Genomic DNA, 25,047 nt, shown 5'->3' on the forward strand with positions numbered 1-25,047 from the left:
AAGATGTTAATCCTCGTTCAATTAAAAGACACAAATGAAAACGATGTATTAGTTTGCACCTAGCAAAGTGACAAAAGGAAGCCAACACCTAATGTTAGTGCTGTGGGGAAACAGGTTCTCTCCTAGGCTTTAGCGTAGGAACGTAAACTGGAACTGCTTTGGAGAGCAACTTGCATCAAAATTTAAAATACATTCACTTTGACCCTGCACTCCTACAAGTGACAATCAGACAAATACACAAAGATTACACAAAGACATTCATTTTAGGGTTGTTTATAATAATGAAAGATAAAATAACATGCTCATACTGTGAGATACTATGAGATGGCACAGTCATCAAAAGTGGCACAGGGACTTCCCTGGTGGTCCAGTGGTTAAGCCTCTGCATTTCCACTGCAGGGGGTGCCAGTTGGATCCCTGGTCTGATGCCTGGTCGGGGAACTTAAAAAAGAAAAAAAAAAAGGCACAGATCTGTACTTACAGTAAAGGATGCACATATGGAGGGAAAAGCAATTCACAAAACTGAAGGAATGATTCCAGTTTTGTAAACGAATTCCTGGAAGAGATGCTCACAAATATGTTGGATATGTGGTGACTTGCTTGTTTTTTCTATGTTTGGATTTTTATACCCATCACTTATTATGTTTAAAACAAAAATTTCAAGCTTCAATTTTAGGGAAAAAGTCACCAAAAACATAAATAGTAAATACTAACTTTATTGTGGCATAAAGCTGTATTTTTATACATTAACTCAATTTTACAGTAAAAACACTTTATGTATAACTGTAAAGAAACTGCTGCACAGATAGTTCCAACATAAAAATTGGTATTTTAAAAGTTCACTGAGTTGTTTGATACATAAATTGGAAAATATTTTCTCTGTAGAAAATAGTAAAAATGCTAACATTTCCCAAGCTAGCACAACAAGCCCATTTAAACCGTACAGTAGCTGAATTATACATTTATAAATATGGTTTGAATTCTGGGACCCAGGAGAAACTTTAGCTTCATTTACTAAAACAGCCATGTTGTCCTAAGTTGTGTAAAGTGAAATTCCCATTAATCTTCCCCCTTACTCTTGATTTATGCCTGATTATTTCTTCCTAAAGGACAGGTACACTGTTCTTTTAATCTACTTGATAAAGTAACCCATTCTTACCCAAACTTAAATGTTTTGGTTGTTATTTAAGTATGCTCAGCATCTCAGCAAAACCAGAATTTAATAAAACATGATCCACAAGGCACGAGTTGTTGGTCATCAAATACCTACCTCCCCATGACTGCCTCTGGCTTGATGGGAAACCACGAGAAGGTCAAGCGATAAAATTGTCAAGAGGATCAAGGAACAAAAGCCAAGCGAATTTGAGAACAGAGAAACATCCAGTCAGGATGCAAGGACAGAAATGAAGTCCAAATAGAAAAAGGACGCTGCCTCAAGAATCAAGGAGTTGAGTTGGCTATCTGAGCCCCTTACTGCAAAGGTGACTAAGAACCAGTTGGATATAAAGACCCTGCCAGAGAAACCAGTGCCTAGAAAGATTTCAGTTGTTCAAAATAATTAAATGAAAACAAGACAGGCCATGTATTTGAACTCCTCCTGTCATAGTTTATTTCCTGAGATTCCCAATACAGAATTTCTAGGAATTAAGGCAAGAAGACAATGTTACTCGTAAGCTCCTGCACAAGGTTTCCCAGAAAAATAATACTTGAGACCTCAGAGCAATATCGGGCCAGGGGCTATATTAAGTTCTTCAGTTCCCTCAAAGTAACAACTTAAAAATAACCATATAGAGTTTGTCTTAAAAGGAAGTCTCTAGGTAGCTGCAACCTATCAACAGAGTAGCAGCCGTCTAATAAAAAGAAAGAGATCCTATACGTGGCTATAGGAACTAGGCCTTGAGAAACTAAACTGGATCATTCTACCTAAAATTCCCAGCTTGCCTGTTAGAAGTTAAACTCTAGAAACATTAATGACTCATTAAGTTTTCACCATTAAAAGAATGCTTTATCCCACACCTTCACTTGTTCTTTTCTTTGCTCTCAATACACGTTTCCTTCTTGCATGTGGAATATATTTTCAGTGGGGTTTTTTTGACTCTTCAGCCATGCAAATCTCTGCCCCCTACTCCTCTAGTTCCTCCTTAGTAAATAATGTTAATCTTCCAATAGGAAGTGGACTATGTTATCATCAAGCACCATTTATCCTGTCTCCTTACTTATGAAGAAAGTTACTGGGCCATGCTATACACTTGGAATTCCTTAAGGATACTTGCTTTCTAGTAAAATACTTCTATATGTACATATATATTTTTTAAAAATCTGTGAAGAATTCACTGAAGCATGAATCACCTTATATTGAGAAGCTAATAATGTATCAAAATGCACATAACAATGGCTAATCTATATACTATCGCCTATCAAATGTATCACCACCTCCAAATCTAGAGCATATGCTGGCATAAACTGTGTTACATCCCAGCTGAGATTGAATCTTGCTTCAAAACATTGCTCAGTGTTAATTCTCAGAAGATACATTATAGGACCATAGGAGTAAATGTTAGACAAGTGGTTGAGGAATACCAATTACAGAACAAAGCCTTGAGTGCTCAAAGTGCTTCTCCAGAAACTGTTGCGTTCCCCCATGGTATTTAGGAAGGACACTATTAAGAGACACCTCTAAGTATAAAGACAGGTCAACTTCACAAGTATCAGCAGATACATGCTTGCTTCTATCTTATAATCTATAGACACTGCATTAGAATATGTACTGAATTCACACACCTTTTCCAAAGGAATACCCGAAACAGAAGTAGCAACAAAGTTATAAACGACAATGATCAGATGAAATAATTTAGATGAAGCCTGTCTCTCTTGAAGAGATGGGGACTGGGCAAGTGGTCAGGAAGGAAATACAATATGCTTTTAACTTTGTTATGAAAAATAATGTTCAGTTTCCTGTTGCTGAACATAGTTCTGTTTTTGCCACATAAATCCTCTACCTCAAATTACTGTCCGAATGCTTTACTAAAATTCCGCTTCTGGCCTTTGTTTTGGAATCTGTTACTTTTGTTGCCACCTCCTGATCGCTGTCCTCTGAAGCTTCTATTTCTTTCCCGCTGTCCCCTGAGACCTCGATTGCCTTCCCGCTGTCCCCTGAAGCTTCTGTTTCCTTCCCGCTGTCCCCTGAAGCTTCGATATCCTTCCCGTGGTCCTTCTAGCTCTGGTTGCTCTGTGGCCACAGAAAGCTGCCAGCGCCGTGAATCATGCCATTTTTCCTGTTGAGAGATGGTTTCGTTTTTACCTGCTCTGATTTTTACTGAATTTGGTTTAAAAAGGCATGAGAAAGATAACATTTTTTCCCTTTTTCTGAAGAAAAACTTGATTGATAACCTAAGTGCTTAAAAGATCACTGGTCAAAAATAAAATAAGTTTCACTATGAGATATACCCTCATCATTTATTCAATTCAATTACTACAGGATATCCACAGCTGTCAGGTAGTAAACATATAAATATACCACTTGCAAACACATTTCTCACAGCAGTACGGAATAAAGATATAGCAATGTCTATATAAACCTCGTGTAACATACACAGGGTTTGTGAAAAAAGCTGGATATTGTTCACAATGCTGTAGAAAGGAAAAAAGGAAAACAGGCAGGCTGAATAAGAAAAATATTAGTATAAAGAGGGTAGGAGAAAAAAAATACTAAAATATAATTCTTAGTTATTTTTAGTAAAGGGACTAGAGCTATTGCTTCCTGTTCTATTATTCTATATTTTAAATAATAAATATTTTACCGTTTAGATATGTTAACTTCAAAATCTAAGAGAAAAGAATACCTGTACTTCTGTTACTGATGCAGTAGGGATATCAAAGCAAACACCCTAGAAATCAAAACAAATGCCAGTTAATCCACACTTTGACAAGAATTATAAAATGCACCTTAAATGATACTCCAAAAGACCAGGTATTATGTAAAAGAAACAACCCAAACAAACCAGGTATCCATTTTAGATAAACTTTAGACCAAGCCTCAACACATAATACCTCCCCAAAGCACAATAATAAAAAGCCAGGGATATTAAAAAGAAGGACTCAAAACTACTTGGAACCGACTAGACATCATTCTTGGCTTTCACACTGTGCTAATCCTCACAGAGCTATTAGCTACATTTTATAGCTGAGGAAACAGAGGCTTGGAGAGGCTAACTCACTTGTCGAAGGCCCCACAGCTGGTAAGAGCAGCTTTTAAAAATCTGGTCAGTATGGCTCTTAAATAATACCTATGGTTTAAAAACATTAAAATACACTGCCTTCCATCAGAAAGACTGAACTAGTGAGGATGACCTAACTAAAAGCAGAAAAATAAATGATCTTGTATTGTTTTCTATGTTTATAATTCAGCCGCCTATGAAAAGAGTTTAAAAATTAAATACTTTACAGGACACTAGCTTTGATAACAAGCAGTACCATCGTCTCCGATGAAGTCCGCAATATCTGGTTGGGGAACTAAGATCCTGCAAGTTGCGGGGTGCAGACAAAAAATAAAAAATAAAAAAATCCTGTTTCTTGGCGTCCACAAAATAATCAAACTCCCCCCGCAACTGACACAGGCACTCCTCTCCCCTGGCTGTCTTTAATTACAACTTTGAGGAACATCCCTTCCACCCAACAATTTACCCAATTATAACCACAGGTAGCATCAGGTACTAATGCCATTTGTGGGAATCTTCATTCACATATTTACTAAGTACTCAATACCACGCACTCATTGCAGTACAGAGACGTCTAGAAAACAGTTTTGGCCCTTGACTCAGCCACCGTGTTCTTGAGGCTCTCAGTCAGTAAGCAAGCACAGCAAGGCAAAATTTACATGAATAAAGCTATGCCTTAAGAACTGTGAAGTATATGTAGAGGCCAGGGGAAGCTCCAAAAAGACTTAAGACCAAGTCATAAAGGATACCATGGAGATAAGAAATACTATATAAACAGTGGATTGAGCATAAGGATGAAAGAAAGCAAGATGTACTTGGCATTGTTGGGAGTGGAGGGCATTGGTGGTGAGGAGACAGATGAAGTTGGTAAGGAGGACAGAAGCCAGCTCGTGAAGAAGCTCCATGTGAAAGTTGGGACTTTACCCCATAGATTATGTGGAGTTGCTTAAGGAGGTGAAAAACACGGTCAGACAAGCAATGAGTTGAAGATAAACCTGATATGGTTCACAAGCCAGTAGTTCTCCAAGTATAGTCCATGCACCCCTGGAACCCTGAGATTTTTTTTTTGGGGGGGGGTCCACAAAGTCAAATTTTTTTTTTTTTTTGCAGTACACGGGCCTCTTCTGTTCTTTTCACTCTCATTAAGGGTAGAGAGGAGTTTACCAGACACTACATTACACGTGATATTGCTCAGATGACTAACAGAAAATGATATTCTTACGCTTTATTAGAATTTCAGTCTTTATTTCTAATACTCTAAATATCAATAGATATAACCCATCTAAACAAAAGCTTTTTGCTATCCCCAACATTTGTTAAGAATGTAAAGAGGTCATAAGACCAAAATGTTTGAGAATTGCTGTGCTAGTCTATGCCATTAACTGAGAACAGGAGTCAGAAGAAAGAACACCAGGCTTGGAAGGCAAGATTTTAAATTCTGAATTCAATTTTGAGTAAGTTTGTATTAAGGTGCTTAATAAACCCAATCTGGGTGGAGATGTCAGGGAAGCAGCTGGATCTTCAAGTCTGGCACTTCATGCAGATGGTTCAGGTTAGAGATACACAGAAGGTAGCTGTCAATGACTAAGTGGTAACTGAGGGTCATGGATGACAATGCCCAGAGAAGACTATATACAGAGTGAAAACACACAGCATCCCCATAGAACAGGGAGAAGCTACTGTGCAGTGTTTTATTGCCAGCATGAAGCTAACGAACCAAGGCAAAGTCACAAAAGAAGCCCCAGCCTTACCTGCTTTCCTTTGAGAAAGACCATTCCCTTCACTTTGGAATCAATATCCTCACCCAGCTGCTCTTTAAGTTCTTTCCAAGCATAACTAATATTTGGCATTTCTATTGAGCACTGCAGGATCATGGTCACAAAACCCTATGGAAGAAAGGGGAACAAAATTAAAGTCTCAGAAACAAACGTAAGTGATAAGCACTTGTCCTCATGTTTCTGAAATATTTACAGGAAAGCTCTTCCTAAAAGCATACCCCTCCCACCCCACCATTTTAGTACAAGTAAAACTGGGGAACTCTGAATAAGATTGGTGGACTGCTAGCGTTGGTATCCAGACTGTGATAGTACACTTTTGCAAAATGTCACCACTGGGGGAAACTGGCAAAGTGTACAAGGAATCTCTCCGTATTAACTCTTAAAACTTTATGTGAACCTACAATTATCTCAAAGATTTCAACTTAAAAAAAAAAAAAGAAAAGCATCACCTTCTTAAGTTTCTAAGTATGCTGGCTAAATGTATCATATGCACTTATGTGTCCACATGATTGGGTTTTTTAGGATGAAAAAACTTGACATATAATTCACATACCATAAAATTTGCCATTTTAATGTATACAGTTCAGGGGTTTTTAGTATATTCACAAGATTTGCAATCATCACCACTATCTCAAATTCCAGAACATGTCATTATCCACCCCCCCCCCAACAAATACAAAAACCCACATTCCCGTTAGCAGTCACTGTCATTCCCTCCTCTGAGGAGACACTGCAACCACTAATCTACTTTCTGTCCCTACAGATTTGTGTTTTTACGTATATATCTCAACCTTCATGAAAAAGTTAAAACAACTGGAAGTTTCAATGGAACACTTTTGAATCCTGCTCAAACTCTAAATTGTGAAGTGTCAGGAATTTGACAGGGACCCTTACCACATCTGAGTTGATCAAGGAGCGCTGGTTGACTGACGTGGCACCTGAAATATGGGCCAGGGCTGCTGCCAGGGCTTCCACGGCTCCCTTCTCCTCGATCAGCTTCTCGGCTGACTGCTTGAAGTGAACAATCGCAGTGGGAGGCACAGAATCCAAAAGCCTGTGGTTTGAGAATATATTTGTTAGGAGAAAGGACAAAAGTGGACAGATTTCATTTTCAAGACAACATCATCTCAAGATAAATCAATATCTTTGAAACCAAATCTTGCATACATCTAACATCATTTTGATGCAGTGTATAATACTTATTAGCATTTCTTTTGATAATGAATCCTCCCTGTCTATTTTTTAAATAAGCATCTCACATATTTATAATAGTAATTGTGGAAAGCACTCTAAAAATGTTGCTCAGACTCTGGTTCTGAAGCAGAGGATGTAGCTCGCCACCTGGAAACATTTGGAAAACAGTCGGAACCTTATTGGTCTCCATAATACCAACGTCACTCACCTCCCAGGAATACACTGCACAACCAGGGATGCTAAACAGCTAAATATCCTTGCAAATCAAAAAATGGGCAGAACACCTAAACAGACACTTCTCCAAAGAAGACATATGCATGGCCAATAGGCACATGAACAAATGCTCAACAATGCCAATTACTAGAGAAATGCAAATCAAAACTACAATGAGGTATCACCTCACAGTGGTCAGAAGGGCCATCATCGAAAAGTCTATATAAACAATAAATGCTGGGGAGGGTGTGGAGAAAAGGGAACCCTCCTACACTGTTCGTGGGAATGTAAATTGGTACAGCCACTGTGGAAAACAGTACAAAGGTTCCTTAAAAAACTAAAAATAGAAGTACCATGTGATAGTTCCCACTGCTGGGCATATATCTGGAGAAAACTCTAATTCAAAAAGATACACGTGGGCTTCCCTGGTGGCGCAGTGGTTGAGAGTCCACCTGCCGATGCAGGGGACACGGGTTCGTGCCCTGGTCCAGGAAGATCCCACATGCCATGGAGTGGCTGGGCCCGTGAGCCATGGTCACTGAGCCTGCGCGTCCGGAGCCTGTGCTCCGCAACGGGAGAGGGCACAACAGTGAGAGGCCCACGTACCGCAAAAAAAAAAAAAAAAAGATACACGCACCCTAACGTTCATAGCAGCACTACTGACAATAGCCAAGAATGGAAGCAACCTAAGTGTCCAGCAACAGATGACTGGATAAAGATGTGGTACATACATACAATGGAATTTTACTCAGCCATAAAAAAGAATGAAATATTGCCATTTGCAGCAACATGGACAGACCCAGAGATTATCATACAAATAAAGTAAGCAACACAAAAACAAATATATCACTTATATGTGGAATCTAAAAAGTAATGCAAATGAACCTATTTACAAAACAGAAATAGACACACAGACATAGAAAACAAACATGGTTACCAAAGGTGAAGGCTGGGGGTGGGGAGTGAGAGGTAGAAGGAATAAATTAGGAGTATGGAATTAACAGATACATACTACTATATATAAAATAAATAAACAACAAAGATTTGCTATATGGCACGGGGAACTATGTTCAATGTCTTGTAATAACCTGTAATGGAAAAGAAATCTGCAAAATTATACACACACACAAACACACACACAAAACTGAATCACTTTGCTATATACCTGAAACTAATACAATATTGTAAATCACTATAGTTCAATAAAAAATATTCTTCAACTTGTAAGACAATTGCACAAAATAAAGAATTTTCTTGCCCCCATGCCAGCAGCACCTCCAACGACACTCTTAATCTAATCCTCACCATCTAGATATTTACCATAACTTTTTCCTACACGATATATAAGGTACAGTTACTTAAAATGCCCAAGACAAACCAAACTACTAATAGTGGTTTCCTCTGGTGAACAGGATTGGGTAGGGATGAGTAGAAACAAGAGTTTTTGTTTTCTAAGCACAGCCTATTTTTTTAACAAGCAGATTATCAATTTTTAAAACAATGAATAAATAAAATAAATTTTAAAAGGCTAAATCTCATTACTACACAAAAACATGTAATAAATAGAGCAAGCACTAAAACAGACCATAGCAGTGGTAGGGAACATACCTGATGGCATCTTTGCTAGAAGCTTTTATTATCTCTGTTGCAGAAGGAACACCTATTCTCTTAAATTTAATTCCCTATAAGAAAATGAACGATAACTTAATGTACAATGAGGCCATCAACTGTTTCCATTGAGATTAGTATTCCCCCAATTTTTTAATATTTACCAAACATATTTGTTACATACTTAAAAGATAAACTTTTTATCTTAGAAAGGTTTTAAATTTATAGAAAAGTTGCAAAGATAGTATAGAGTTCTTGTCTACCTGCACCTGTTACTTTGTTATTACTTTGGTACATTTGTCACAGCTAAGAAACCAACATTGTTACATTACTATTAACTGAACCCCAGAGTTCATTCGAATTTCACTAGTTTTTCTACTAATATCCTTTTCCTAGGACACCACATTACATTTAGTCAACATGTCTTCTTAGTCTTCTCTAATCTGTAATTTGTCTTTCCTTGGTTTTCAAGACCTTGATAGTTTTAAGGTGTGCTCGTCAGGTATTCTGTAGAATGTCCCTCAATTCGTGAACATCAGTTTTTTACATCTTTAGACTGCGGTTATGGATTTGGGGGGAAGATGACTGGTTTCGTTGCATACCAGGGGCACCTGCTTATCACTGATGTTGACCATGATCCCCTGGCCAGGTAGTGTTCGCCTGCCTTCTGCCCTGGAAAGTCCTCCCCCCTGACCCTACTCCGCTCTTTGTAAGCAAGTCACTAAGTACCGTCCACTGACAGTGAAGCGGGGAGATTAAACTCTACTTCCCAGAGGAGGAAGTACCAGCATAAGAATTTCCTTACAAAATTCTTCTGTAAAAAAAATCAATGTCTTCTTTCCCATTTAAAAATTTATCCTTTTAACATATTCTCATCTTTTTGGTTTTCAAGCAATTCCTATAACCCCCTAAATCTACACTTAAGTATTTCTTGTGCGTTCACAGTGTATCTGAAAACTGAAAACCACCTCTCAAACATAAAAAAGACCTCTTGTCATTATAAATATGAAGACAAAACCACTGTTTTCAAATGCAAAGTATTCAAAATGGGCTGTATATCATAGGACAACATATAAAACACATATCTAACAACAATCTTTCAGTCATGGCCATGTGCTAGAAATAAAAATTTCAAGTTAATAAAAACTGAATAAAGAGACCAAAGACTGACTTTAAAACTCAACGTTTGCTGAGTGAAGGCTTAGAAAATAGTTTTACCGCTTTTTGCTCCACTTGGGCTAACTGATATTCTTCCTTGTGCTGATAAAAGCAGACGCAAATCCCAGTCCTTCCAGCTCTACCTGTTCGTCCAGAACGATGAATGTAGGACTCCACATCCTATTGATGTAAAATACGTCAGTGACAGCGAACAACAAAGAGAGACATAGACCTGAGTAGCCTAGGCAGAGGCAAGTGTGGTGGTTATAGACCGGGGTTGGGGGAGGCTCCCAAGCACTTTAATTTAAAGAACTGTAGGGGCTTCCCTGGTGGTGCAGTGTTTAAGAATCCGCCTGCCAATGCAGGGGACACGGGTTCGAGCTCTGGTCCGGGAACATCCCACATGCCACGGAGCAACTAAGCCCGTGCGCCACAACTACTAAGCCTGCGCTCTAGAGCCCACAAGCCACAACTACTGAGCCCACATGCCACAACGACTGAAGTCCATGCACCTAGAGCCTGTGCTCCACAACATGAGAAACCACCACAATGAGCAACCTGCACACCGCAAGGAAGAGTAGCTCCCGCTCGCCGCAACTAGAGAAAAGCCTGTGCGCAGCAACGAAGACCCAACGCAGCCAAAAATAAAATTAATTTATTTATTAAAGAACTATAAAAACATTTTAAAAACCTCTAGAAGAATGGTCCTTATCCTGTGGGTAAATCTGCAAAAAGCATTATCTAAATAGTACTGTCCAACAGAACCATATATGTAATTTTAATAGGCAACTTTCTAGTAATCACACTAAAAAGTTAAAAAAAGTTAACTTTATTATTATTTAACCCAATATATCCAAAAGTTTATCATTTCAGTATGCTATCTCTACAAAACAAGTTATCAATGAAATATTATACGTTCTTTTTCCACAAGTCTTCAAAATCCACTGTGCATAATAGAAAGTTTGAAATTTTTAGAACTCCACTGTATATTTTATACTTACAGCACACACGTCAATTCAGACGAGCTGCCTTTCAAGTGCTGAAGAGTCCCATGTGGCTGTGGCCACCATACTGGACAGCACAGGTACACAGGCTATTTAAACAAGTCGATGGCACACACGTACGGGACTTTCTTTACAAGAAACAGTGGCTTCGCAGTAATGTGTTTTTCCATCACTGTGAACATTAATCCTGAGGGATTTGCCAAATTTGGGGGTAATAGCATCTTCACGCTTGAAGTGATGGGAACAAGTTCCTTCAGACTAACTTATATGTAAGTGAAGCATTGTCCACACCATATAAACTATGCTTCAGGGCATAGTTTGGGCAGTTCCTATCATATACAAACCCAAGCAGTTTTAACTACAGAGGCTGTTAACTACAGGCCTCTTCTCCCTTCTCTGTCCTCTAGCTCACAAGTTTATCTACCCTACCACCACCCCATCTAAGTCTTATCTATCTTCAAAGTCCAGTTCAAAATTGTACTACCCCCACCCATGCAGCCTTTCAGGACTCCCTCTGACTAGAAACTACCTTGCCAACCTCTGGCCACTCACCGCACTTCCCCTCAACTGTCAGTTCTGAGGAGGTTCATTCTATTTATTTATTTATTCAATTTATTTATTCATTCATTTATTTTATTTTTGGCTGCGTTGGGTCTCCGTTGCTGCGCAGGGTTTTCTCTAGTTGTGGCGAGTGGGGGCTACTCTTCACTGTGGTGTGCAGGCTTATTGCTGTGGCTTCTCTTGTTGCACAGCATGGGCTCCAGGCGCACAGGCTTCAGCAGTTGTGGCTCACGGGCTCCAGAGCACAGGTTCAGCAGTTGTGGCGCACGGGCCCAGTTGTTCCATGGCACATGGGATCCTCCCGGACCGGGGCTCGAACCCGTCTCCTGCATTGGCAGGCGGACTTTCAACCACCGTGCCACCAGGAAAGCCCCAAGAGGTTCATTTTAAAATCACCCTTAGCAACATAACACCCAAGAGAAAGCTATTACTAATCATGGGAAAGGAAGAGATACAACTTCCAATTTGTTTTAGCACCCAAAAGAAACAACAAAGTAAAATCTAAGTGTAAAACACTTACCTTTGGTGGAGAACTCTGTACAACCAGATCAACCTCGGGGATGTCTAACCCACGTGCAGCGACATTGGTTGCAACCAAAACTCCAAAATCACCATTTCTAAAACCCTTCAGGGTGATTTCCCTTTGCTTCTGTGGAATGTCTCCGTGTAATGACTGGGCATCCTGCCAAAGAAATAAGCTCATTTAAGAATACCAGATCCTACAATACAGGTACTTTTAAAATCACCAATTAGGCCTATAAAGACATTCATATTTTGGTGACATTTCTGCTGAAAATAATACAAAGGGGAAAACGTGCCTTACATGGACAAGCCTCAAATTTCCAACCCTTGGTCATGAAATCAACTGTATCCAACTATACTTACAAGATAAAGAACACCAAACATGAGTGATCAAACCTACTTTGTCAGGGTAACGCTGGGTTTGAGCTACCCTTTCTTCATCTGTGAGATGAGATGGGCAGATCAGATGAGCGCTAAGATGTATACTCTATTAATTGAAAGATGCTTTCTCCCTAAAAGGGAAGAGAGGGGATGGACCAACCTGCCTTATGGACACATTCTGTGACAACTCCTGGGCTTCTTTCTTGGTTTCACAGAAGATGATAGTGCGCCCTTGATAACCACTGTACACTCGGATCACGTCCCCAATAACTGCTGCCCTTTGAGTCCAGTGGCACTTGATAGCCAGATGCTTAGGAAAGAAGGAAAAAAAGATTATTTAGTAAAGCCTAGCTGGAATCTAAAATCACCTGCTCAACCCTAATGATACTAGAGGCAATTGTTTAAGCCTGACTAGAGCAAACTTCTGCCACCACTGTTTAGAGGAAAAAACTAAACCACTAAAGAAGAGAGCCCTTCCCCTTTCTCCAAAGAGCATCTGGCTTCTTTATCCATTTTCTGACCTAATACAGGTAATGTAGGAAAAGAAATACCATTCCCTAGATTGCTACAGGAAACCAAATAACTGACAGGAGAAAAGCCTCTGTGTTTTGTCCTTTCATCCACTTAAAAATGCAGTCAGTAGTCAGTTTCCGTACAGGTCTATTCCTTGGGTGCAACGAATTCATCTAGGTACCAGACCCTAAGATAAAAACAGCTTCAACATAAACACTAGGATTCTCTACTGCCCTCTAGTGTATAAACTCTAGGTGTAATGTCACTCTGCTTACTAATTCAGACAGATTTAGGTTCCAAAAGATTCTGCAATCAGGCCACCAGATGATGAAATTTAGAAAACACAGATACCATATACAATTCAAATAGAAATACAACTTCACATGGCTTTTGACATGGATTTAGTATTTATTTGGAAAAGAAGTTTGTTTTTGCCAGTCTTAATACTATCCAACAGGTAAAAAAAATTATATACAATTTATTACTAATGCCAGCAACTGAATGAATCATTTACCTCTACAGTTATTGCCGTTTTCTGGGTCTTTTTACCAATCAGGTCCACTTGTTCATATGTAGATTTCATGTATTTCTTAGCAACATTATAAACCCAATGAGGGCAAGTTGCAGAAAAAAGCAATGTTTGGGGATTGTCTTCTGAATCTTTGCGGGGGGAAAAAAAAAAGTCAGTATGAATAAGTCAAACAAGCCTACACAGTATTTCACCTCACCCAATTCTTCCAGGGTTCGTCAGCATTCTACAGAAAACACCTGAGGCCAAGCGAGGCATCAAGGACACAAAAATGGAAGACACGGGCTTCCCTGGTGGCGCAGTGGTTAAGAATCCGCCTGCCAATGCAGGGGACATGGGTCAGATTCCTGGTCCGGGAAGATCCCACATGCCGCGGAGCAACCAAGCCCATGCACCACAACTACTGAGCCTGTGCTCTAGAGCCCACGAGCCACAACTACTGAGCCCACATGTCACAACTACTGAAGCCCGTGTGCCTAGAGCCCGTGCTCTACAAGAGAAGCCACTGCAATGAGAAGCCGCGAACCACAATGAAGAGTAGCCCCCGCTCGCCATAACTTGAGAAAGCCCACACACAGCAACGAAGACCCAACACAGCCAAAAATAAATAAATTAATTAAAAAAAAAAGCGCAAAACAGGGAAGTACCCAATGGACAAAGAAATGCTGCCTAAATAATTTATGTAAAGGATCCTTGAAATACTCAGAGTACTTTCAAGTTGTTTTGCTTTCTAACCATTGGCCTATATGAACCACGAGGGAAATCTGTCCTTTATAATGAGACCTACTAAGTGGAAAACAATTAATCAAGCCCAGTAACCAACCAACTTAAATCACTAAATAAATAATCTATAATAAACACCGGAACAGATTTTCTATTCATCTATACTCCCTAGCATTTCCAGAACAGATTTTATAGTCATCTATACTCCCTAGCATTTCCTCAACACTTTAAGGTTAGAATTCTAGTCTATTCATCCTTTGAGGTCAGGTACTAAAAATAGCTCCCCAACCCCAATTTTTTTTCGTTTGCTCTTAGAATACCATTGCATTTTCATATATTTCAAATGGCAGCGTAACTGACAGAACCCTTCTGGAGAGTAAGCTGACAAAGTATATTGAAGAACATGAACTATTTATACCTTTCAATTCAGTCATTTCAATTCTGGAAATCTATCTTTAAGAACTGATGCCAAATACTTATTTTTTTTTGTTTTTTTATAAATTTATTTTTTATTTCTATTTTTGGCTGCGTTGGGTCTTCGTTGCTGTGTGCGGGCTTCCTCTGGTTGCAGCGAGCAGGGGCTACTCTTCGTTGTGGCGTGCGGGCTTCTCATTGCAGTGGCTTCTCTTGTTGTGGAGCACGGGCTCTAGGTGCGCAGGCTTCAGTAGTTGTGGCACATGGGCTCAGTAGTTGTGGCACGCAAGCTCTAGAGCGCAGGATCAGTAGTTGTGGCGCACAGGTTTAGCTGCTCCACAGCATATGGGCTCTTCCTGAGCCAGGGCTCGAACCCGTGTCCCCTGCATTGGCAGGTGGATTCTTAACCACTGCACCACCAGGGAAGCCCCCAAATACTGATGTTTGAAGAAAGCTGTCTACATAAAAATGTCTGCAAGCAGATTTATATTATGTAAAACTTAAAATATATAGATGGATTAAATCATGGCACAAACAGTTCAGAGTTTTATATGTACAGTAAGATTACAATTAACACACACATACACACAATACCACAAATCGGGAAGAAATAAACCAAAAGCAAAGTATACCAAGCTGGTTTCTTTTATTTTCCCTATTGTAATTATGTGCAATTGATGGGGGAAAAAAATTTTTTTTGGCTGCGCTGAGCGGCATATGGGATCTTAGTTCCCCGACCAGGGATCAAACCCATGTCCCCTGCATTGGAAGCACAGTCTTAACCACTGGACCACCAGGGGAGTCCCGGACATTTTTTTTAATTTAAGTTTTCCTGAATAAAATAAGCCACCTACCAACTTTCCTAAGGCTTCATTTAACTTTCAGGAGATAGTTAATCACCACCCTTCCTCCAATCCCTTATACCAGTTCTTGAATGTGGAGTTTACCTTTCTTGTATGCCACACATAAAATCTCTTCCACTTGATCAGCAAAGCCCATGTCCAACATCTGGTCAACTTCATCCAGGACAACATGCTTAAGTTTGGTGAGCTCTAGCTTGCCATTCTGCAGGTGGTCTTTGATACGACCTGGTGTCCCAACCAGGATATCAATCCCATTCCGCATGCGTTCAACTATAAGAACACCAATGATAAAATATTATGGATTTTTAATTCCTTTTATTAATCTGGGATACCAAATTAGATACATTTTTATTCTAAAATATTTATTAACTACATACAAGGTAATATGTTAACTACTGAAGATAAAGACACTCGAGGCACTCCTTGACCTACTGGGGAAACATGTAAGAAGTGACAGTCCAGTGTATTACATGACAAAACAGAAAAATGCACCAATGGGGGATGGTAGCACCAGGAAAGAAATGATTTCCTTTGCTGGAGGAAGGTATCAAGATTTCACAAAGTGAAAATAAGAATCTTAAAAGAAATGAGAACTTTCTATAAGGTAAGCAGGTATAGGGAGAATGACAAGATAGAAGGGCAAATATTCCAAGAAGGTACAGAGATGTTCAGAAAAATGGAGTTCAATATAACTAGGATGAGATGGTAATGATGCAACTTTCTATTGGGTTACTACTGCAGTAAAGAAGCCTACTGCTAGGGAGGATTCCTGGACTGAATGTCAATATTATGACATAGTGTGAGTGTGTTTCGTGTTTGGTAATTGCAATCACTGTTGCTTTTGTTGTGGTCACATTTACAATGCTTGGTGTCAGTTTATTTATCTCTTGTAAAAATAAAATACTGTGTGTGTGTGTGTGTGTGTGTGTGTGTGTGTGTGTGTGTGTGAGAGAGAGAGAGAGAGTTGTGAGCAAATTAAAAAAGTTTGTTTGTATAAGGATTACGATTTAAGTATAAATTAGAACAATTTAAATCAGGGGACCTAATTACTGCTCCTTACCATAAAAAGAAATGAAATCGGTTAAAAGTTAAAAAGAAATTATTGTTTCCAGACCTATGTAGTATATGGAGCAGAAAGAACAAATGGAATAGTAACTTTATATATTATTATAAAACCTAAGAATAAAAAGGAAATAGCCTGTTCACCACATACTGGATTTAACGAGAAAAGGCAAGAATAAAGCAAGTAATACTTTGACGCACCATGAGCTACATTTTTAAATAATATACACGTTTTTATAATAAAAGTTTTTTATAAAAAAAAAAAAAGAGATCTACTGCTAGGCACTCTACTTACCCAGTTTCATCCTCACAACACCACTGCAGGGTGAGTTTAGCAACCCTACTTTATACATAAACAAACTAAAGTACAAAAAAATCAAGCAACTTGAACTGAAAAATCAGTTACTCTGTGAGCAGAGTTTAGATTCACACCCAGGCCGTCCTGATGCCAAAGCCTATGTTAGTTCCACCAAAGCTGAAAAGAGACAATCACAAGCCTTCTGTGCCAATATTAAGACTTCTACTTTTATCTTTTCATATTATTTTTTATTTTATATTGGAGTATAGTTGATTTACAATGTTGTTTTAGTATCAGGTATACAGCAAAGTGATTCAGTTATACATATACATATATCTATTCTTTTTCAGATTCTTTTCCCATGTAGGTTATTATAGAGTATTGAGTAGAGTTCCCTGTGCTATATAGTAGGTCCTTGTTGATTATCTATTTTATATATAGTAGTGTGGACATGTTAATCCCAATCTCCTGATTTATTCACCCCCCTACCCTTCCCCTTTGGAAACCATAAGTTTGTTTTCTATGTCTGGGAGTATGTTTCTGTTTTGTAAATAAGTTCATTTGTATCATTTTTTAAGATTCCATATATAAGTGATATCATGTGATATTTGTCTTTGTCTGTCTTACTTCACTTAGTACGATAAACTCTAGTTGCATCCATGTTGCTGCAAACGGCATTCTTTCTTTTTTATGGCTGAGTAATATTCCACTGTATATATCCACATCTTCTTTACCCATTTATCTGTCCAATGCTAAGACTTCTAAAATGCTTAAATCCCTTCCCAAATTACATATCTAATCTACAAAATAAAGCTTCAAGGTCTTGAACTGGGAAGTAATGGAATACTACAGCAGAGCCTACAAGATTTGGCCCGCAGGACCAGAAAAAAGAAAGCCTGTCTACAGTAAAAAGAGGCAGAGACCCAAGGTCCCTGACAGGTAAAAATAACCTTGAATTCTGACTTTCTAGTTCCTAGACTCTGTCCTCTTGGGCTCAGTAAAGTACCACTGCAGCCTTTAGATAAATACAGATAAATAATACAAAAGTCCTAAGAACCACATACAGGATTTGATACATCATCATGCAGGACCATGTGCCTGACCATCTTTACACAATAATAACAAAAGAAAACCACCATAAATGACTAGATCAGGTAGGTAAAGCCAGACGTCAAGGTCAGAAGAAATCCAATCAGGGCACCCAACAGGAGATGGCATTTTCCTTCCCTCACATTGGATTTACTTACTTTGTCCTCCGTAGGGAGTTCCACCATAAAAACAAGCCACTGCCAGTTTTTTTGTGATGTCACTGAAATCTCTGCTTACTTGACCTGCCAACTCCCTTGTGGGTGTAAGAACCAGTACCTGAAAAGGAAAAACTAATAATGGAATCCAAAGTATTATGCAGTATTTGTTTCTTAACAAATCTGGAATGCACCAGGAGGTTCAACTTATCCTAATAATTATTTTCAAAACATCTATTATGTGCGTTGCAATACACTGTGGTGTGGGAGAATAGTAAATATAATATGGTTTCTGACAAATCTACCCACTAGAAAAGCTTGTGATCTTACCAATCAAAAGAGAAACAGGTACTCAAATTTATGGTGCTCTAGGATGGTTGTACACAGCAAGCTGGAGGAATTGGGATAAGTTTCATGGAGCTACTAGTACTTAAGGAACAGCATTCCAGGAAAAGAACAACTTGAGCAAAGAGTAATACTGCTGATGATAATATCAGCTAATATTTGAGCTTTTATTATGTGTCAGGAGCTACTAAATGCTTAATATGCATTATTTTTATTTCTCACAATGAAGTTACCTACAACTACACTGTACAATTGTATTATAATATCTACAATAACATACAACAGATCTCTAAAACCAAAAGGCGAGCCTGGATTTAAATTCAGGTAGCCACGCTACAAAACCTAGAGTCTGAACCTCTGCACTACACTGAATCTGAAGTAGAATGGAAGTCAGAAGAGTAAGGCAGGGCCAACGTGGTGAGGGGCTTTGAATCCTACAGCAGTTAACAGGACACACGACACAACCACTACAGGTCCTCAAATAGGCTAACAGCATGAAACAAGTATGATTTAAGAACAACTTTGTAGGGGCTTCCCTGGTGGCAAAGAGGTTAAGAATCCGCCTGCCAATGCAGGGGACACGGGCTCGAGTCCTGGTCCGGGAAGATCCCACATGCCACGGAGGAACTAAGCCCGTGCGCCACAACAACCAAGCCTGCGTTCTAGAGCCCGCGAGCCACAACTACCGAGCCCGCATGCCACAACTACTGAAGCCTGCGTGTCTGGAGCCCGTGCTCCGCAACAAGAGAAGCCACCGAAATGAGAAGCCCACGCACCACAACGAAGAGTAGCCCCTGCTCACTGCAACTAAAGAAAGCCCGCGTGCAGCCACGAAGACCCAACGCAGCCAAAAAACAAAAAGTAAGTAAAAATAAATAATAAAAAAAAAAACTTAGTATAACCATCCAACAGATATTTACTGAACATCCACTATGTGTCAGGCACTATTCCAGGTGCTAGAATAATTCGTTTGTTTACTGCTGTTGTAACTGTAGATTAATACAACAGTAAACAAATCAATTAATTAGGAGGGAGCATGGACACTGGAAAGCCAATAAATGAGATGAGACCAGAAAGTTAGGTGAAAGAACCCAAAGCCAAGGTGACAACACAGGCATTTCAATGAGGTTAAGGTTTGTCAAACGCCAGCTTCTCCAGAAATGAGCTCAATGAGCACCATCCTGATCACAGGGCCTGGCCTCTTCACCTCTGATACCCCTCCTATTCAGGCATCTCTATTAAAAATGCTTTCTCCATTTTAGGCAAAACCTGACCAAACCTGTGAGCCCCAGGGACATCTAAGAGTCTGAAAGAAATATGCGAGCTTTAATAATACCGGTGATCACAACCATGGGGGCAGATTACAATATTTAAATATATAAGGTTTGTAGTCAACAGTCTTAAAAGAATTATCCTGGTTTACCTTCAGATAAAGATCTCCAATAAATACCAGAGAAAGGCCTTAAGGAGAACCCAATAAAAAACAACAGGGTATGTAAATGATGCTCAAGCAATGTCTCTTCCTGTGCAGACTTGGAACCCCTAAGGACTGCATTAAAGATACTTACCTGAGGGGCACGGCCTCTCTTCCGGTCTTGCAGTTCTCCCTGAAGTTTCTCAACCAAAGGGATAGCAAAGGAGAATGTCTTCCCAGTTCCTGTCCGTGCCTGTGCAATCAAGTCCTTCCCACTATAGACGTGGTGAAACGTCTTTGCTTGTATAGGAAACAGGAAGGTCACCCCACGGGCTGTGAACAAATGAACCATGTTATTTGACACTGCAGTTCTTAAAAGTCCCAGCCATACTGGAGAATGAAAGCATAGCCATGCTTCTGGTCCTGCAGAATTATGGAATTCTACATTCTGGTCACATCTACAAAGTCAAGTTCAAATATATTCTGGCAAGAATCTGCTTGAATAAAAGATATCAATAAATTTTAAAGCACCAAATTATAGTAAATACTTATCTTAAGAGATTAAGCCCCTTGTCACAAAATCTCATCCAAAGGCCAGTATAAGCCTGAAAATCAGGTGTTTTGCTGTCTGACTGCCACACCTGATTCAGAAAACACCTAAGTTGGGCATCTGTGACTTCCTACCTGGTTCACAGGCACTATGCTGAGTTCTGAGTCAGGCTGGTATCATTAACCTAGAGATGCCTCAAGAAGTGGAAGAAGGTAAAAAAGAAAATACCAACATGGTATCCATTGTTTACTTTCACCAGCACGATCAGTCATTACACTTCTGAATATATATATTGTATTGAATAAATTTTAATCACTCGTTTAAGAGGTAGCAAAGGCCATCACTAGTTTAGTCCTATACCAAATATACAGATCTACTTCATTATATGGTCGCCTATATCATCCTCCAATAAGAACATGTGCCGGTTCATCTCAACAGAAACAGTGGAGTGCTTCCAAATAATATGTTCTAACATTATTCAATATTTCCAAGAACATTACCTTTGAGAAGTTTAATAGTTTCTTCAGATATGGGAAAATTAGAGAAAGCTCCTTCTTTTTGCTCCACAGTTATTTCCTGTCAAGTAAAGGGCCACAGAAAGAAATCAATAACTTTACCCTACAAGCTAAATACAGAAAGCCTTCTGAGAAAAACTATTCCAAAACATCTCTTCTAAATCAACTAAAAAGACACAAAAACTTTGGTAGGTAAATCAAGATTTGAAATGGAAATAGATCATAGTAATAGGTAAAACTCTAACAAAAGAAAAGTTTGTAGCAAATATATACAGCACATATATACCATGTGTAGCTAGTGAAAGCAGATTCAGTCTCGACTAAGAACTTTTCCACAATCATTCCAAATGAATAATACACTGTTGAACAGGTTATTAACCCCTTCTCATAGCAACATCTTTCATATATACATCCACAGAAAGTAAGGAACAAACATTTATGACAAAATGATCACATTGGCACTATTTGATTATAAACAATCTGAATGCCCAACAAAAGAATAATTAAGTGAATTTCTAAACATTTATATGATGTATTATGTAACCATTTAAAATATTTAATATTTAAAAGTGGGAAAAATGCCTATATAAAAATATAGGCAAGATAGGAAAAGGCAAACTACAATATTGCATATAGTACAATCATAATCAGATTTTTAAAAAGCTGTATATATTTTTTATAATCAGGAAAAATTTTTAAATGCTGATCATGACCTACAGCAAAGAGAAAATTATTAGATTTAGGATTTTTCTTTGATGACTGAGTTTCTGAAAGATAGCAGTATTAGCTTCCAAAGGGACATTTAAGTATCTTATTCAACTCAAGTTAGTTTATGGCCTATACAAAAAGACTTATGCAATCAAGCAAACACCTTTTCAGTGGTTCCACTTAATCATGATTTATTAGGTGAAACCCCTCAGAGGGAAACTGGAGCATATTTGCATAACCAGATCCCTCCTGTTGATTTCTGACTTGCAAATAAGCAGACCATGTGTGGAGAGAAGACTTTCTCAAAACTTAAACAGATCTGCTCAGTTGCAAAGGAGGCATTCTAACACTGCAGTTTTTAAGATGAAGTCTCACCCTGCAGCTCAAGGGACACCCCCCCCATGAAGTGCTGACACATCAAATTTCCTCCCATTATTAAATAATTCATTTAATAATTACGTACTTATTTACCTGAAACAACATCGAAAGATACATTCTACATATTAAAATGCCACTTTACCTGCTCTAACTCACTGTTACTTTCTTCACTGGCAGCTTCCTTGGAGTCGGAGTCAGGTCCAGAATGAGGGAATCCATTCTTCAGGTTGGGGCTTTTCTCTCCAATTTCTCCATTCATTTCTTTTTCTTTCTTCATCTTCTTGGACTTAGGCGCACCCAAGTCATTCTCAGAAGGCTCCTCATTTTTTATTAGTTTTTTGGTTTTAGGAGAAACAACTGTCTTTTCACGGGGCTCCTTTGATTTTTTCGCACTTTTGGTCTTAGGAGAAATAATGTCATCTTGAGATGGCTCCTCTTTCTTTTTTGCCTTTTTGGATTTAGGAGAACTCATGTCAGCCTCAAAAGGCCCTGCTTTCTTTTTAACCTTTTTAGCTTTGGGAGAAATCGTTTCGTCCTTTTCTTCTGCTGCCTCTTCAGTCTTATTAGATTTTGGCTTCTCTTTTTTACCTTTCTAAAAAATTAATAAAGACAATACAAACAATGAACAAAACATTGATACATTTGTATAATATATCGATTCTGCATTAATTCAAGATCACATAATTATGAAGAATACAATTTGGGGGCATTTTCAACATGTGTACTTTCATCTTGAAATAAGGCAAAAATCAAACGGTATGTTTTTTAATACCATTTCTTGGCTATATGGAAAGAAGAATATATCAATAACTTCATTAGCTTGGAAAAAAACGCGCTTCTTGGTAATTATTCAATTCATGGTGGTCGAACTAGTTGTAAAGTCAATTTTTCATATGGGACTTGGAGTGGCTCATGGGATGCTCCAACATATTGTAAACTACACACACTATATAGGAAGTGATCAAGAACAATTTAACTTAATTCTGGTAGAGTAATAAGACCATGTATACCCACAGACGGATGGTGTTAAGCAGATTTCTTTCTCTGCTAGAATTCCTCTACAAGTAAGACAGGAATTCATAGTATCTGCCTTGCTAATCTCACAAACGCACATAAATTTACATAAAGACATGTTATGAACCAAAAAGTTATAAAAACCCACAGTCTATCACCCCATGTGTAAAAAAGGTGTACCTAATTTACAGGGAAAAACAAAGAGCACAAGTTGCAAGAAAACGGAATGGGTGAAACCTCAGAACCAAACCAGATTACAGCTCCTACTTGAAATGTCTGACCCTCTCCAATTTTTCGTATTTCTGAAAACTTAGTATTACTGAAAACGTGTTTTACCCTCTGTTAAGACCTCTGTGGCAGAGCCTCAGGCCAATTCCTGAAGTATGGGGACTGTTACATTGAGCTACTATTACTGTCTGCCTCCATGAAACTTCAGGCCTGGCCTCTGCTCTTAAATCATGGATGAACGATAATCTCTCCCATATGACCCATCCTTCAGACATCTGAAAACCAATCTGGTCCACCCCATCCCAAGACTTCAATTCTTTCATCCCTTGGTTCCACCAATCAGTGGATTTCCAATCCCGGTGGTCTTTGGAATACAATGGAGTTTGTTGGTCATGTCCCTTCTAATTTCAGCATCTCACAACAGGACACGCTGACTAATGCAAGGCAGGTAAAACCAAGACCACTTCCTCCCCACCTGTGGGGACAAGTCTGAGCTACCTCGGCTTCCTACAACAGCAAAATATTCCTTGCCAGAAACAGCAAGGAATGAAAATTCTAAGTCACGTACAACACAAGTTCTGAGACAATCTTTGTTCTCACTGACCTTATCTCAGAACAGACTCAGTCACAAGTTAAATCGCTATCTAAGGAAGTAACAGCAAGGAGGCAGACAGCTATCGAAGTAACTTAAGACTTCCGCACACTGGCGGCCTATATAAAAAATATGGTGCGCAGTTATCACCACAACATGTCTACATTTCCACGGGAAATATGGCCAATAAATCTTAAGAGCAATTGAACTACTTTATCGTCTAAGGGTCGCTTCCCAGAAAACTGTACTCCCACTACTAAGGTAAAAAAAATGTCACCACGGACGCCGCCCACGTGTGCGGATGGCTTTATGGTCTCGCCAGTTTAGTCGAAAGCCGGTAGGTCTGAGTCTGGGGCAAAACGTGGGGCCTAACCATGACCGTCCTACTCTGTGCACCGGGTGCGGGACGCCCAGACTCAGGGACCACGTGGGACACCCGGCCCGCTCTCCAGTTCCGATCCGCCCGGACCTCTGGGCAGCGCGCCCACCGCCCGCGGAGAGCACCGACCACCCCCGGACGCCCCTTGGCCGAAACTCACGCGGGTCTCGGGACGAGCCGGGTTCGCGCGGCGCGCCACGCGCCCCCAGCCCGGGCCCCTCCTCTTAGCGGCCGTCCCCCCACTCCGTGTCCTGTCTTGCCCCAAGTCTCTCGGCCCCCGGCGGTACCTTCTCATTTCGCTTTCGCGGCATCTCCACTTTCGCCATGGCCGTGTCCGACTCCAAATCCGCTTCACTAAGAAGTTTCCCCGGCATCACTCAGGACAAGCAGAACAGGCCGACCGCTTTCGTCTACCGCGTGGAAAGGAAGAAAATGCCCAGGTTTCTCTTTAGCCCACCCAGCTTTCGTCACTTCCGGCAGCAAAGCGTATCCTGCGGAAGCGGAAAGTGCCGAGAGGCTGGGGCGCACGTGGTAGTTCCAGAGCAGCTGCCACTCTAGGTGGCTGGACTCACTGAATTAGCCGAGTGAGGCGCCTGGACTAAAAGGCACCTACAGAAGGGTAGGAAACCCAGAGGCTGGCTT

General features: G+C 39.6%; 1 protein-coding gene across 1 annotated transcript; it reads right to left on the reverse strand.

The window, feature by feature from the left end:
- Positions 1–696: 696 nt before the first annotated feature.
- On the reverse strand, positions 697–24,856 carry DDX21 (DExD-box helicase 21). The gene is made up of 15 exons (XM_060034892.1): positions 24,693–24,856; positions 22,335–22,784; positions 21,092–21,167; positions 20,196–20,374; positions 18,286–18,403; positions 15,763–15,948; positions 13,664–13,809; positions 12,797–12,946; positions 12,254–12,415; positions 10,229–10,348; positions 9,011–9,084; positions 6,890–7,049; positions 5,969–6,103; positions 3,843–3,887; positions 697–3,275 (listed from the first exon to the last, which is right to left on the reverse strand). Exons 1-15 carry the CDS (start codon positions 24,777–24,779, stop codon positions 3,006–3,008), a joined length of 2,358 nt encoding a protein of 785 aa, XP_059890875.1. The 5' UTR covers positions 24,780–24,856; the 3' UTR covers positions 697–3,005.
- Positions 24,857–25,047: the final 191 nt, after the last annotated feature.

The sequence above is a fragment of the Delphinus delphis genome, chromosome 16 (genome assembly GCF_949987515.2).
Source record: "Delphinus delphis chromosome 16, mDelDel1.2, whole genome shotgun sequence".
Lineage (NCBI taxonomy): Eukaryota > Metazoa > Chordata > Mammalia > Artiodactyla > Delphinidae > Delphinus > Delphinus delphis.

Coding starts and splice junctions, on each gene's coding strand:
- DDX21 (XM_060034892.1), bottom strand. CDS start 24,779: ATGCCGGGGAAACTTCTTAGTGAAGCGGATTTGGAGTCGGACACGGCC. Junction 3,888..5,968: donor TCTTTCTCAAAGGAAAGCAG/GTAAGGCTGGGG, acceptor TTTGATTTCTAG/GGTGTTTGCTTTGATATCCC. Junction 3,276..3,842: donor CATCAGTAACAGAAGTACAG/GTATTCTTTTCT, acceptor ATCTCTCAACAG/GAAAAATGGCATGATTCACG.